Source organism: Pseudorasbora parva, chromosome 2, assembly GCF_024679245.1.
Source record: "Pseudorasbora parva isolate DD20220531a chromosome 2, ASM2467924v1, whole genome shotgun sequence".
NCBI classification, from domain to species: Eukaryota; Metazoa; Chordata; class Actinopteri; order Cypriniformes; family Gobionidae; genus Pseudorasbora; species Pseudorasbora parva.
Genome location: NC_090173.1, coordinates 20,830,047 through 20,843,215, shown reverse-complemented (window position 1 = coordinate 20,843,215; position 13,169 = coordinate 20,830,047). Strand labels below are relative to the sequence as shown.

At 38.2% G+C, this 13,169-nt stretch overlaps 1 protein-coding gene across 11 annotated transcripts in view; it reads right to left on the bottom strand.

Annotated features, from left to right (window-relative positions):
- Nucleotides 1–13,169, bottom strand: part of ep300b (E1A binding protein p300 b) — a 48,112-nt gene that overhangs the window by 11,149 nt on the left and 23,794 nt on the right. For 6 of the 11 annotated variants that reach the window (XM_067459599.1, XM_067459589.1, XM_067459618.1 and 3 more), the window contains exons 14-19: nt 11,590–12,048; nt 10,550–10,774; nt 9,721–9,886; nt 8,394–8,545; nt 2,549–2,788; nt 157–245 (exon numbers count right to left, since the gene is read on the bottom strand). In XM_067459599.1, the coding sequence (XP_067315700.1) occupies nt 157–245; nt 2,549–2,788; nt 8,394–8,545; nt 9,721–9,886; nt 10,550–10,774; nt 11,590–12,048 (1,331 nt within the window). The remainder of the gene's footprint in view (nt 1–156; nt 246–2,548; nt 2,789–8,393; nt 8,546–9,720; nt 9,887–10,549; nt 10,775–11,589; nt 12,049–13,169) is intronic. The other 5 variants (XM_067459626.1, XM_067459647.1, XM_067459636.1 and 2 more) reach the window with 1 other exon arrangement.

Genomic DNA, 13,169 nt, shown 5'->3' with positions numbered 1-13,169 from the left:
ACCCAATTTAAGTCTCTTTGAACTTGCAAGTAGTTATTCTTACTCTAATATCACTGACAGCTCAATATTTGAATGGCTATACTGCACAGTGTTAAGATAAGAGTGTGAGTGATTATGTGTGTAGTGTGAACAGTGTGTAGTGTGTATGATACTGACCTGTTCTGGTAACTGAAGTACGCAGCATCTCGGGGGATAGTACACAACTGTTTGCCATAGCAGCACAGGGTTTGAGGAGAAAACTCCAACTGAGAGACAAGGGTAAAGAGATTAAAAGAGAAAGGGGTTGCAATATCCCATTATTTCTGTACAGATAATGATATTAAAGCAATAAACCATAAAAAAAAATCCACTTCACAATGTGCCAAACACCGCAAACTCAACCGTGGTAAAAACACTGTAATAAGTGGCGTAATGCTTTTGTACATGAAAGTAGCAATGATAAACGATTGCATTGATTGTTATTTAACCATAATATTAAAAACAAAAATGTATAATAATACCGGTAATTAAAGTAGGAATTTATAATAATATAAGAATGCATATTTAAAGGGATAGTTCACCCAAAAATGCAAATTCTGTCATTTACTCACCTCATGTTGCTCCAATCCTGTATGAGTTTCTTTGTTCTGCTGAACACTAAAGAAGATATTTTGAAGAATGTTTGTAACCAAGTAGACAGAGCAACCATTCACTACCATAGTAGGGGAAAAATACTGGGGTAGTGAATGGTTGCTCTGTGAATCTGCTTGGTTACAAACATTCTTCAAAATATCTTCTTTAGTGTTCAGCAGAACAAAGAAACTCATACAGGATTGGAACAACATGAGGTGAGTAAATGACAGAATTTGCATTTTTGGGTGAACTATCACTTTAAAGGGTTAGTTCACCCAAAAATGAAAATTATTTCATTAATTACCCACCCTCATTTGACAGCCATAAGACCTCCGTTCATCTTCAGAACACAAATGAAGATATTTTTGTTGAAATCCGATGGCTCAGAAAGGCCTTCATTGACACCAATGTCATTTCCTCTCTCAAGACCCATAAAGGCACTAAAGACGTCGATACAAAGCCCATCTCACTACAGTGGCTGTACAATAAAGTTACAATACGACAAAATAGTTATTGTGCACACAAAAATCAAAAAATAACTTGGCGGATTAAGTCGTTTGTCTTCTGTGTAGGTCTCGGACGTGAACTCACACGATAGCGGCGCTCCTCCTCTTCCGGGTCACGTATTGAACGGTGGAGCTGCGTCATATTCTCGCACATGCGTCATGTTCACCTCAATAACTTTGTGGATAAAGTTGTTATTTAGATTTTTGTGCGCACAATAACTATTTTCGTTGCATTGTAAAATGATTGTACAGCCACTGTAGTGAGATGGACTTTGTAGCGACGTCTTTAGTGCCTTATTGGGCCGTGTGAGTGGGTCAGTGGAAATATATTTTTTGTAAATTTGTAAATAATATTTGTAAATAATATTTACAAATTTCAAACTAAATGCCAATGGAGGCCTTTCTGAAGCCTTTCTCAGCCAGCTTTCAACAAAAATATCTTCATTTGTGTTCTGAAGATGAACAAAGGTCTTACGGTTGTCCAACGACATGAGGGTGAAGAATTAATGAAATAATTTTCATTTTTGGGTGAACTAAGGGGACTAGGGACTGCAGATGTAAAATAGTAATTTTAACTAATTCTGGCATATTTACATGGTGTATTTCTATACAAAAATGTTCATGAATATGCTTGGTCCCTATCAAATAAACTAATAACATTTTTTTAAAAAGTATTTAGGTGTGCATAATTATTAAGCAGTGTAAGGCAAGTATTAATAATACTGCTTATTGGAAGAATCATTGTATATTTCATAAATATAATAGTTATATTATTAAAATTGGTATTAAATATAAATATATTACATTATTATAAGTTATTATTAATAATAATAAAACAATGGTGATATTACTAATGATAGTTATTAATAAATAAGTTTGGTTTGGTATATGGTAGCAGTTTATATTTCTCAATAAATAATAGTAAGTATTTATAAGAATATAATAATGCATGTACAAGGCAAGCATACAGTTTGCATTAAGAATGATTTACTTTTTATATCTTATAATAAAAATAATAATACCAGTTATAATACTACAGTTTTATATTAAATGGTAGTATATAAGAATTCCTATTACTAGTAGTAGTAATAATAAAGCAATGATAATACTAATGATAGTTATATAAAAACAAACGTAATATGTTAAGTGTATTATTATTATTAGAATAGTATTATTACAACAGTAATAATAATTATCACCATTAATGCTAATAATAATAATAACAACAACTATTTATTATTATTATGGTTATTATTGATACTAATAACTTTAATCTGGATTAAAGACATTCAGTATGGTTGTATATTCTTACTAAAATCAGATTGGTTGAGGCACCTTCCTTTTATTAAACCCATTCAAACATAAATTCACAAACAAAACAAAAATCTAAAAAACAAGAAATATGATGCACAGACACACAAACGGCTCACCTTCCTTCCACAGCAGTAACCCATTTCCTGCATAACGGGGTCTATTTCCTGTTCAAAGACCTCAGCCAGTTTGGAGCAGTATTTATACACCCGTGACGTCTTCCTGTTATACAGCCAGGCGTTATTGAACATCAGCCACACGTCGTCCACGTACTGCCAGGGCTCCTGGTACTGACCCGTGTCCAGCTTACGCTTGATAGTGGACAAGTCCATCGGGTTTTTTACTATGTCAAAGTAGTCCTGGAGGATTGAGTCCAGACCACATTAAACAGGACGAAGGATGAAGGCCATCATTGTCATCATCATCATCATGAGATTAAATGGAGTTCCAATCAGACGGAGCGGTGGATGGTGGCCCGGCAGGTTGAGAATCGGGGGGAGAGAAGAGGGTGCAGGGGGACAATGTTGAGCGCTGTAGAAGAGGTTCACATGCACAAACAGAGAAAAACGTAACAGACTCCCACTGCCTCACTCAAATCTGTACCCTATTTCTCTCCTGTTCTCCCACACACACACAAAAACACACACAAATCTTTGGGCCAGCGCCAATGATGGCAGACGAACTGGGGTGGGCAAAGATATTTGAACATGATATGGTCATATAGTAGTCTGAATCGCATTCAAAAAATGTCAAGAAATGCCTGGAAAATAATATTTTGCATAAAGTAAAGCCAGTGAGTTTTTTCATGACATTTAAATTGGCTGTACTAAACGACAATTAACCTCCCCTATAGTAATGATATATTACTTGAATTGTAATAAATGTATGATTTGAAACTATTATGATAAAATATTTCCTAATACAGATTTTTTTTTTCAAAATGAAGACCGATCATGGCTCTGAAAAAAAAAAAAAAGCTCTGAAAAAAAAAAAAAAAGAGACCACTGCATTTTTTCTTAAATCGGCATCTCTACAAGTATGGAAGCCATTCCATACCAATGTTTGTTGAATTCCAACACAGGTACACCTCGTTCTACTGAATGAAGTGCTGATTAGGTGATCACCTGAAAGAATCTTATTTAATAAGGAAAAGTATAAAAACACACTTCTGTGGTCATCACTATCCTCTTGCAGTAGGAGCAGCTGGATGGCAAAAAAAGTGCTGGTAGTACCTCAAAGGTAATTGGAATCAAAAAAATAACTATTGACTATGCAAAAAGTTGAAAAGGAAAGTTTTGAGTGAGGAAAAGAAAGGTTCAATTCTGGCTTTACTGGCAGAAGGGATACAGTGAGCGTCGGGTTGCTTCCATCCTTAAAATTTCAAAGACGGCGGTTCATAAGAACAAGGTCAAGCAGCAGACATCGGGGACAACAAAGCTACAGACCGGCAGAAGGCGAAACGACTCTCCACTGACGGAATCGATGGCAACTCATTCGAATGTCACTCAACAACTGTAGGATGACATCAAGTGACCTTCAAAAGAATAGCAAAAGGCAGCTGGGGTGAAGTGCACGGTGAGGACGGTTCGAAACAAGCTCCTAGGGGTAAGGCTGAAGTCATGCAAAGCTTGAAAAAAAACCTTCATCAATGAGAAGCAAAGAAGAGCCAGGCTGAGGTTTGCAAGAGACCATAAGGATTGGACTGTAGAGGACTGGAGTAAGGTCATCATCTCTGATGAGTCCAATTTTCAGCTTTGTCCAACACCTGGTCATCTAATGGTTAGACGGAGGCCTGGAGAGGCCTACAAGCCACAGTGTCTCGCACCCACTGGGAAACTTGGTGGAGGATCGGTGATGATCTGGGGCTGCTACAGCAAGACCGGATTTGGGTAGATTTGCCTTTGTGAAGTACGCATGAATCAATTTTTTGCACCAGGAAAAACAAAAAATGAAAGCTGTGATTCAAAATCAGGGTTATTCCACCAAATATTGATTTCTGAACTCTTCCCAAGTTAAAACATAAGTATGGTGTTGTTTAAAATGAATATGAACTTTCCATTATTCAAGGTCTTCCAACACTGCATCTTTTTTTGTTATTTTGACCAGTTTTTGCTTTCGGCAAATAAATGCTCTAAATTACAATATTTCTATTTGGGAATCATGTTGTCAGTAGTTTATGGAATAAAACTAAAATGTAAATTTTACCCAAACACACACCTATAAATAGTTAAACCAGAGAAACTGATCATTTTGTAGTGGTCTCTTAATTTTTTCCAGAGATGTATATATAAATAAACATTTACTTTATGCTAAATATAATTTATTTGTTTTTCTTTGGATATTGGCGTAAAATATGATCCAGGCATTTCTTTATGAGATTCACCCCATAGCCATTAGGAATGTAATTTATTGCTCTATTGTTTTTTTAGCTTTAAGAAAACATTTACTCATTTTAAGTCCAGGTTTGGTGGGTTCATTTCACATCTGGAGGACAGCCTGGATGCAAAATGAACCCATTTGGCCAAATCAACAGGCTTTCTAGGGTGATGTTGGCAGGGTTGGCATTTAGGGTACAGTAAGCTGAGGTGAGCACAAGCGGGGTGATATCGTCACAGACACATTCAATTACATCAGCGCAGCTATGAGCGTTTACGCCACAAAGCACAGCTGGACTCCCTTCTTTACAGTCCAACAGCACAAATCATCAAAGACAGTAAAAAATACATTCCTTCAGGTGTCGACCCCACAGTATTCCGGTTGTGTGCCACAAAGTGTCAATGATTCTTTTAAACTAGAGTTTTACAGCTATTTATTTTGAGGTTTTGGTTCACATCAAAAGATCTCTGCAGGTTTCCTGTAACCACCAGCAGCATCTGACAGTGTTGCAATACCATCTATTAAAATATTACAAAGTGTAGTGTTTTACAATGCTCTCCTGATCTATGCCCACACAACCATACGGGTCCTTAAAACCAGTGGTTCTCAAACCTGTCCTGGGGACCCCCCACCACTGCACATTTTGTCTCCCTCATCCAATGCACCAGATTCAACTCATCAGTTCATTAGTAGAGACCGCAAGACATGAACTGGGTGTGTCTGATGAGGGAGACATACAAAATGTGCAGTGGTGAGGGGTCCCGCAGGACAGGGTTGAGAAGCACTGCTTTAAACAGATGCGATGGGGACGACACCAATGCCAGGACAAACTGAGGTGTTTCAAGCAAACATACATGAACAAACACTGATCTGAGAGCAGTGACGAGAGGACAGAATCATTACAAGCACTCAGAAGTTACATTAAAATTGAGTCCACCTTCCACACCTTTTAACCAATTCATGTCTGACTTTTTGAGTTGTCTGTGAAAACTGGATGAGGATTTTTAGACATTTTGTTCAAATTCACTTTTGGGTTTTCAGTGCTGTCACTAAATTACACTCTGCACTTTTATATCCCAATGAACCCTCTCGCCATCCAAAGCAGGGGTCCGTTCTTCGTACATCACTAACTCAGCTGGATTTGATTGTTGACGATTTGGCTTGGTCTTGGATTGTTTGGTTATTCGAATAAGCCTCGGAAGCAGGCTTAATTCATGTAAACAGGATTAGATTGCATCTTTTTAAGCACCGTTAATACTTAAAATCTGTCCCAGCCATTTATACTTTATTACAAGAGTTCCTTACTGAACCTGGGGCAATAATATTAATGATAAATTAATAACTTATAGTACGTTGAAAATAATATTCAATGTTGTGTAGTAATGTTGTAATACTATAGAGACTTACTTGAGATTTAATAATTACTTTATAATTAGACTACAGTTAATCCGAGCTGTGCATTCATTTGAGTGCTGACAGATATTATGGGATGCTTGATGCAACGCAAGAGATCAAGAGAATTTGATCTTGCCCCTTAAGAAACTTTAATTAACGCTGTCACGTAACAAATCTGCTTAAAATTTTATTGAAAATCAAGAGAATCGCTAAATACAACATTGAAATAAAAATGTTAAAGGCTTTACAAATACTAGAAATCATGAATATAAATGATTGGGAATCATGTAAAAAAAAATATATAATACAGTGCGCATTTCATTTACCTATTATAACTTTTATATTGTTTTAACCAATAGGTTATACTGTTTATATTGGTCGCTTGGCATTTTATTTTTATAAAGGTCCAGAAATTCGTCATGTTTTTCGTCAGGTGTCTTTTTTAACTATATGATGTCATTACGTTGCAGTCATGTCACCAGCCAATCGCTGCATTGCTGAGATCACGGTTTTGAGTATCGATACATCTACCCTCTTCGGGGGAACACAAGAATGCGCAGTAATCTCAGACCTAGATATTTAATCCAGATAAAAATCTGTAAGTTCATTTGAACAAACAAATGATCCAGAGATCAGTTATCTCGATTAGAAAATGTGGCATCTGTCAAATCATCTCAAATGTATTGAGCAAGGTACGAATAACGGACACCCAGGTCTCCAGGGTCACTTTGTGAGATTTGGTGGCAGAGGTGGGATGCTACCCGATTCATGGAACAGAAAGTACAACTTATATTTTTATACATATATCTCTCTCTTTGTCTGTAATGTTTGCTTCTCATACCATAAATAGGGCCAGTGCATCATTTAATCATATCACAGCTTAAGCAAAATAACCAGAACAGCAGGAAAGTCATTCTCAGTCAACTGATCCAATTATGCAACACATGAAACTAATCAGTTGTGGCTAATAAACATAAATTAAATTGTATTTTGCTTTAATGTGTTGCATTGATCAATCAGTACATTTTAATCTGCTATGCTGGTTATAGCTAAACAAAAATGGCCATTACTCTGGGGATTGATGGTAAACTTAGCATGAGGCTTTATGTGGCAAAATAAAACAAATATGATGAACATCTCAGGTTAAAATAATGAATTACACTGAGTTTAAGCAGATGACAGCAAAAACTATACTAAACAAACAATGAGGCCAGCACAGGCTATGAGATCATTCAGAGCAGTTTCATTTTGTTGATGACAAAAAACCAGCAAGATTTATTGCCAACTGAAGATTCACAACGAACTAGTTAAAAGTGGCAGTAAATTGACATAACTTCAGTATGTCTACATAACACTGATCAGTAAATACACAAGTCAATTGTGTAAATAAAACATTTTAAAGCTCAAGTCTGTAATATTTGCGTCATTAACATTACCATTGGATTACAATTTTGTTTAGTCTCTCTGCCACTGGTTGACAAAAAAAAAAACACTCACACCATTGGTTCAAATCAAAGTTGTGGTGTTGGACAGGTAAAAAACTGGCTTATGTCATCTCAGCATATCAATCTAAAATGGTAATGTGAATTAAGTACATAAGCTTTAAGGTTTTAAATTCTCCTGAGGCCGGTTTACATGACGTTTACCCTCAATGATCCAATAATAGCCATCCAATATGTGTGTCCAAGTTATGTTGAAATTCAGGGCATTTCAACATAACTTGGACGCACATATTGGACGGCTATTATTGGATCATTGAGGGTAAATGTCATATGCGACTTTATGGAGAGCTAACGACCTGCGAGCTACGTTCTGCCTCAAGAACAAATGGTGCAACCAAAAAAAGTACAGTTAGTTACAAACTAGCTAGTATTTACTAAGCAATTAAGAAGGACTGGTGCAACCATACCCTGATGTGTAATGTGTCTTTTTCAGTCTTTTTGTACGGGATGAAGATACATTGACTGCAAGAAAAGATGTTCATAGTCTGTGCTGCCTTATTTTCACTCTTCTTTTCTGACAGAAACGCTACAGAAGCAAGCTTGCAACGTCTCTCTCACATCCACACACAAAACACACAACAGTAGGCAGAAGAGAAAAGAAGGGGGTAAAGGTAAAAAGAAAAGTAATGAGACTAGAACTGAAAAGTGCTAGGTTGTTTGTAGCATAATGCGTGCCAGCGCAGGCCCTTACCAGGTTAGTTTTGTTACTAGTTCGAATACGTACGGGTATTCCCAGTAACTGGGGGTCCACCGGCTGCCGGAAGGGCAGCGACTCTGGGTCTTGTCTGTACAGAGCTTCCAGAGTGGGCATTAAAGCCTGGCGGAGCTCGTCGGGCTTAAAGACTGATGGAGAGGAAGGAATGAAGGAAGTAGCAGTCAGGAATCAGGTACATATTCATATGAAAATCATGACTAATGATTTCAAAGCAGTGTTTGTCCTTCATATTAAACAGCAGAAAGGAATATGAACAAGCACCTGCTGATTCTAGAACAGAATTAGTAGATTTCATGCAATGAGACCTGATGTTTTTCCCTAGATTTAACACCATATCAAATTAATAACAACAGCAATTCTGGCATGTTGTTTTACCTTTTTGTAAGATGCTTTGGTTAAAGGTTTAGTTCACCCAAAAATGAAAATTCAGTCATTAATTCCTCACCCTCATGTCGTTCAACACCCGTAAGACCTCTGAAGATATTTTTGTTGAAATATGATGGCCCAGAAAGGCCTTCATTGACACCAATGTCATTTCCTCTCTTAAGACCCATAAAGGCACTAAAGACGTCGATACAAAGCCCATCTCACTACAGTGGCTCTACAATCATTTTATGAAGGGATGAGAATAGTTTTTATGCACAAAAAAACTAAATAACGACTTATATAGAGAGGGGCCGATTTGAAAACAAAGTTTTGAACCTTATGAATCCGTTTTATCGAGTCATAACACTATATAAGTCGTTATTTAGATTTTTTGAGCATAAAAACTATTCTCGTGGCTTCATAAAATGATTGTAGAGCCACTGTAGTGAGATGGGCTTTGTATCGACGTCTTCAGGGCCTTTATGGGTCTTGAGAGAGAAAATGACATTGGTGTCAATGAAGGCCTTTCTGAGCCATCGGATTTCAACAAAAATATCTTCATTTGTGTTCTGAAGATGAACGGAGGTCTTACGGGTGTCAAACGACATGAGGGTGAGTAGTTAATGACAAAATTTTCATTTTTGGGTGAACTAACCCTTTGATAAATGTAACGCAAATTATATAAGAACGTCTATAGGAATCCTTAAAGGTGAAGCATATGATATTGATTTGCAATATGACAATTGCACATGAACGGCAATGCTTTCGGAAAGCCCCATTTTTACAGTCTACCAACCAACATATAGTTTTCTCAGCACATTATTCAAAGATATTTTATCATTGAAAAACCATCACCTTTAAGGATGAAAGATTTCCCCTAAAACAAAGGTATGTTGTATAAAATGTCTCTACGAATGTGTCGACGAGTTTGTTTTACCTTTCTTCTTGCTTTGTGTGTTTGCGGGAGTGCTATTCGTTCCCGCAGTCTCTTCCTCTTTGGGTTCGGTTTTGACCTCCGGCTTCTTGTCTTCATCTGCCGACCCAGTCGATGTTTCCATTGGTTCTGTCTTGCATTCGTCATCTGCAGGCTCTTCCTTCTTTATCTAGCAGCCCAATCAAAATAAGGATAGGGAATGAATCAGTCATCTTATTGCCTGTTTACAGCTGGTATTAAGATGAGTTTTGGTCGATTGGATCGCAAGTAGACGAGGGAAACGCGTTCCCATTTACACCTGGTGTATAAATCCATTATGGGCTTAGATATGGGCTTTTTCACATCTTTCGATCTAATGGGAAAAATAAGCTTGCGCAGTTTACCTATGAACATACGGAGATGACAGAAAAACCTAGCTCAGCTTTCGTTTCTGCTCTGAGAGCCGCGAGACAACGCTGTGAGTGCGTGCCACAAATCAGGAATGGTGAGGGAACACTGAAAAACGCGTTTTTCGTCCGCAACCCAAGATTTGGTCTCCAGCTGACTAACTTTAAATCCCGTCTGGCTAGCGCACTTCCCGTAATGTTTATGCATCAGTTCAGTAGGCGTAGAATAGGTGGTCTTTTGGGGCTGTTTGACCACCAAAGCAATCAGGTCGAAAGAGTTTTTGACTACCTCTGGAAGTGGTCGAAACTGGACACGCTCAAACGTTCTAGATCCCGTTAACGCCTTTATTCAGCGTCATCAACTTGTGATGAAATTGACCAAAACGGTTGCGAGTTAACAAAATGTAAACGTGTATTCTTGTTTTAGTGCCTTTATTCCTGCTCACCTCTGGTTTCTCCTCCTTCTTAATCTCAGTCTGCATGGCGGCCATTTTCCCTGAGGCCTTATCCTCCATCCCATTCTCATCCTCTTCTTCCTGCTTGACCTCACTTTTGGGGTCGAGTGGGGCGGTGGGCTCGGACGACGTCAGTTGCGAGCTGGGGTCTGCACTGCTGACCGATGCAGGAGTTGAGGCCTGACCGTCCGCAGTCAGAGACGACTTCTGAGACAGCTAAAGGTGGGAACAAAATGGAGTAGAGTAAGAGCAAATAGCCAAATAAGACACAAAAGTCAGTAGGAACAGCCAATAAAAAAAAGAACAGCTTAGGAGCTAATAGAGAAACAAATGTTAGAACAAGTCAAAGATCAGTCGAGCAAGAGAACAGCCAATAGCAAGCAAAAACGAATCTGATCCAAGTCACAAATGTGCAAAGTGTTTTTTAATTTGGTGCTATAATTAAGCGCAGAAGAGTGAATGACACTTCTGACTAAGTTGTAAAAAGGCGGCTTCTTTGCTGGGCACAAAAAATCTTGTTTAAAAAAACAGCAGGGCATTTATTTGCTGCTCGGATGGTCCAACGTGGCCTAATTTTAATCATCAGAGGGGGCCGTGGACGTCCCCATGAAGCCCAATTTGGGGGTGCATCTGAAATTGCATACTTCACTACTATATAGTGTGTGTGTAGCAGTCGAAACGATGCCATTCACTCACACAACGACGCGCAGAACATGCAGACTTTATATGTCAATAGAAGCCTTTTTGCGATTTAATATTCACACACACTGTCCACATCGCAATTTGATATTTGTACAGCCATTTATTCGATCCATTCATCCAAATTTGGCCAAATTCCGTGGCATTCCACATTATATAGTAAATTCTGTTTTTAGTTTTTAAGAGTGGATTCCACAATTTTGTCAGCATTAAATCACAGAAATCATAGGCCCCTAAATTCATAGCAGATCCAAACAATACAATAATCAGAAGCTCTTCAGCGGCATTCAACTCAACTTCTCAATGCAAACATTCTCAATTGTGATACTCACAGGAGTGTGTGGGTGTGCACAAAGCCCCTGGGCATTCTGGGAAGGCACAGATGACGGTAGTCCGGTTTGGGGGCCTCCGGCGGCTCCGCCCCCATGTGACTGCTGCTGTAGCTGACTGCCTTTTTCTGAGCCCACGCCCTGTGACATCGGGGGCAGCTGCATTGCAGGCGGGGCCATAGTGGTTGAAGAAGTGGGGGTGTGGGGCTGGGGCGTCTGGTTACCCGGCAACTGCGGGGGCGTTTGGTGCGGGGCGGGGGTAGGGGTGAGGCTACGTGCGGGAGAAGGCGAGTTTTGGCGTAAGGGAGGACAGTGCGTGTGCAATCCGGGCTGTGGAGCAGGTGGGGGGAGGTTGGACGGAGGCCCTTGAGGGCCAACAGAGGCTCCAGAGCTTGAGACTGCAGACTGAGTATGAGCTACCGGACTACTGACTCCCTGCGACGGTGGAGTGGGCATCTGATTCTGAGAGAGGAAAAAGACAACAAACAAAATTGAGATTTAACTGGGTGGTATAACTATGCATCAAGGGCAGGGCAACACATTAATTCCTCACCCTCATGTCGTTTGACACCCGTAAGACCTCCGTTCATCTTCAGAACACAAATGAAGATATTTTTGTTGAAATCCGATGGCTCAGAAAGGCCTTCATTGACACCAATGTCATTTCCTCTCTCAAGACCCATAAAAGGTTTCGAACGTTATGAATCAGTGAATCGAGTCATGATTCGGATCGCCAATGTCACGTGATTTCAGCAGTTTGACGGTTTGACATGCGATCCAAATCATGAATCGCTGATTCATAATGTTCGAAACCTTTTATGGGTCTTGAGAGAGGAAATGACATTGGTGTCAATGAAGGCCTTTCTGAGCCATCAAATTTCATCACCAATATCTTCATTTGTGTTCTGAAGATGAACGGAGGTCTGACGGGTGTCGAATGACATGAGGGTGAAGAAATAATGACAGAATTTTCAATTTTGGGTGATTTTTTTAATTTTTTATATGTAATATTTAAGTCATATTCCTGACAGTTTTGTTGGTGATAACACTATATTCACTAATCGCTAATCAGTTCTTTTAAACCAATGATTACAATGAATCTGTAAAAAAAATTATACATTAATTAACTTGAGTCACCTCATGTTTTTAAATGTTTGTATGTGTGTATTACTATGTATATTGGTACATATAAATAAATATGGACAAATGACTAAGTTTCTGTAGTGAGAAAGTATCAGTGAAAAACATTCTACACTAGATTTTAAATATTTTTATATATATTTTTTTTTTTTGTTGTTGTTGAATATATTATTATGAATTATAATTATGAATAGTTTTAGAATCTAAAATGTTCTTATACTCACCAAGGCTGCATTTATTAGATTAAAAACACACATTAAATATTAATATTGAAAACAGCTGCTTAACATTCTGTGCGAACTGTGATACTGCACTTTTTCAGGATTCTTTAATAAACAGAAAGTTCAAAACATTTATTTGACAGTGTTTATTTGAAATAAAAATCTTTCATAACATTATAAATGCATTTAATGTCCTAAACAGGTAGTCAATAAACAGTAATT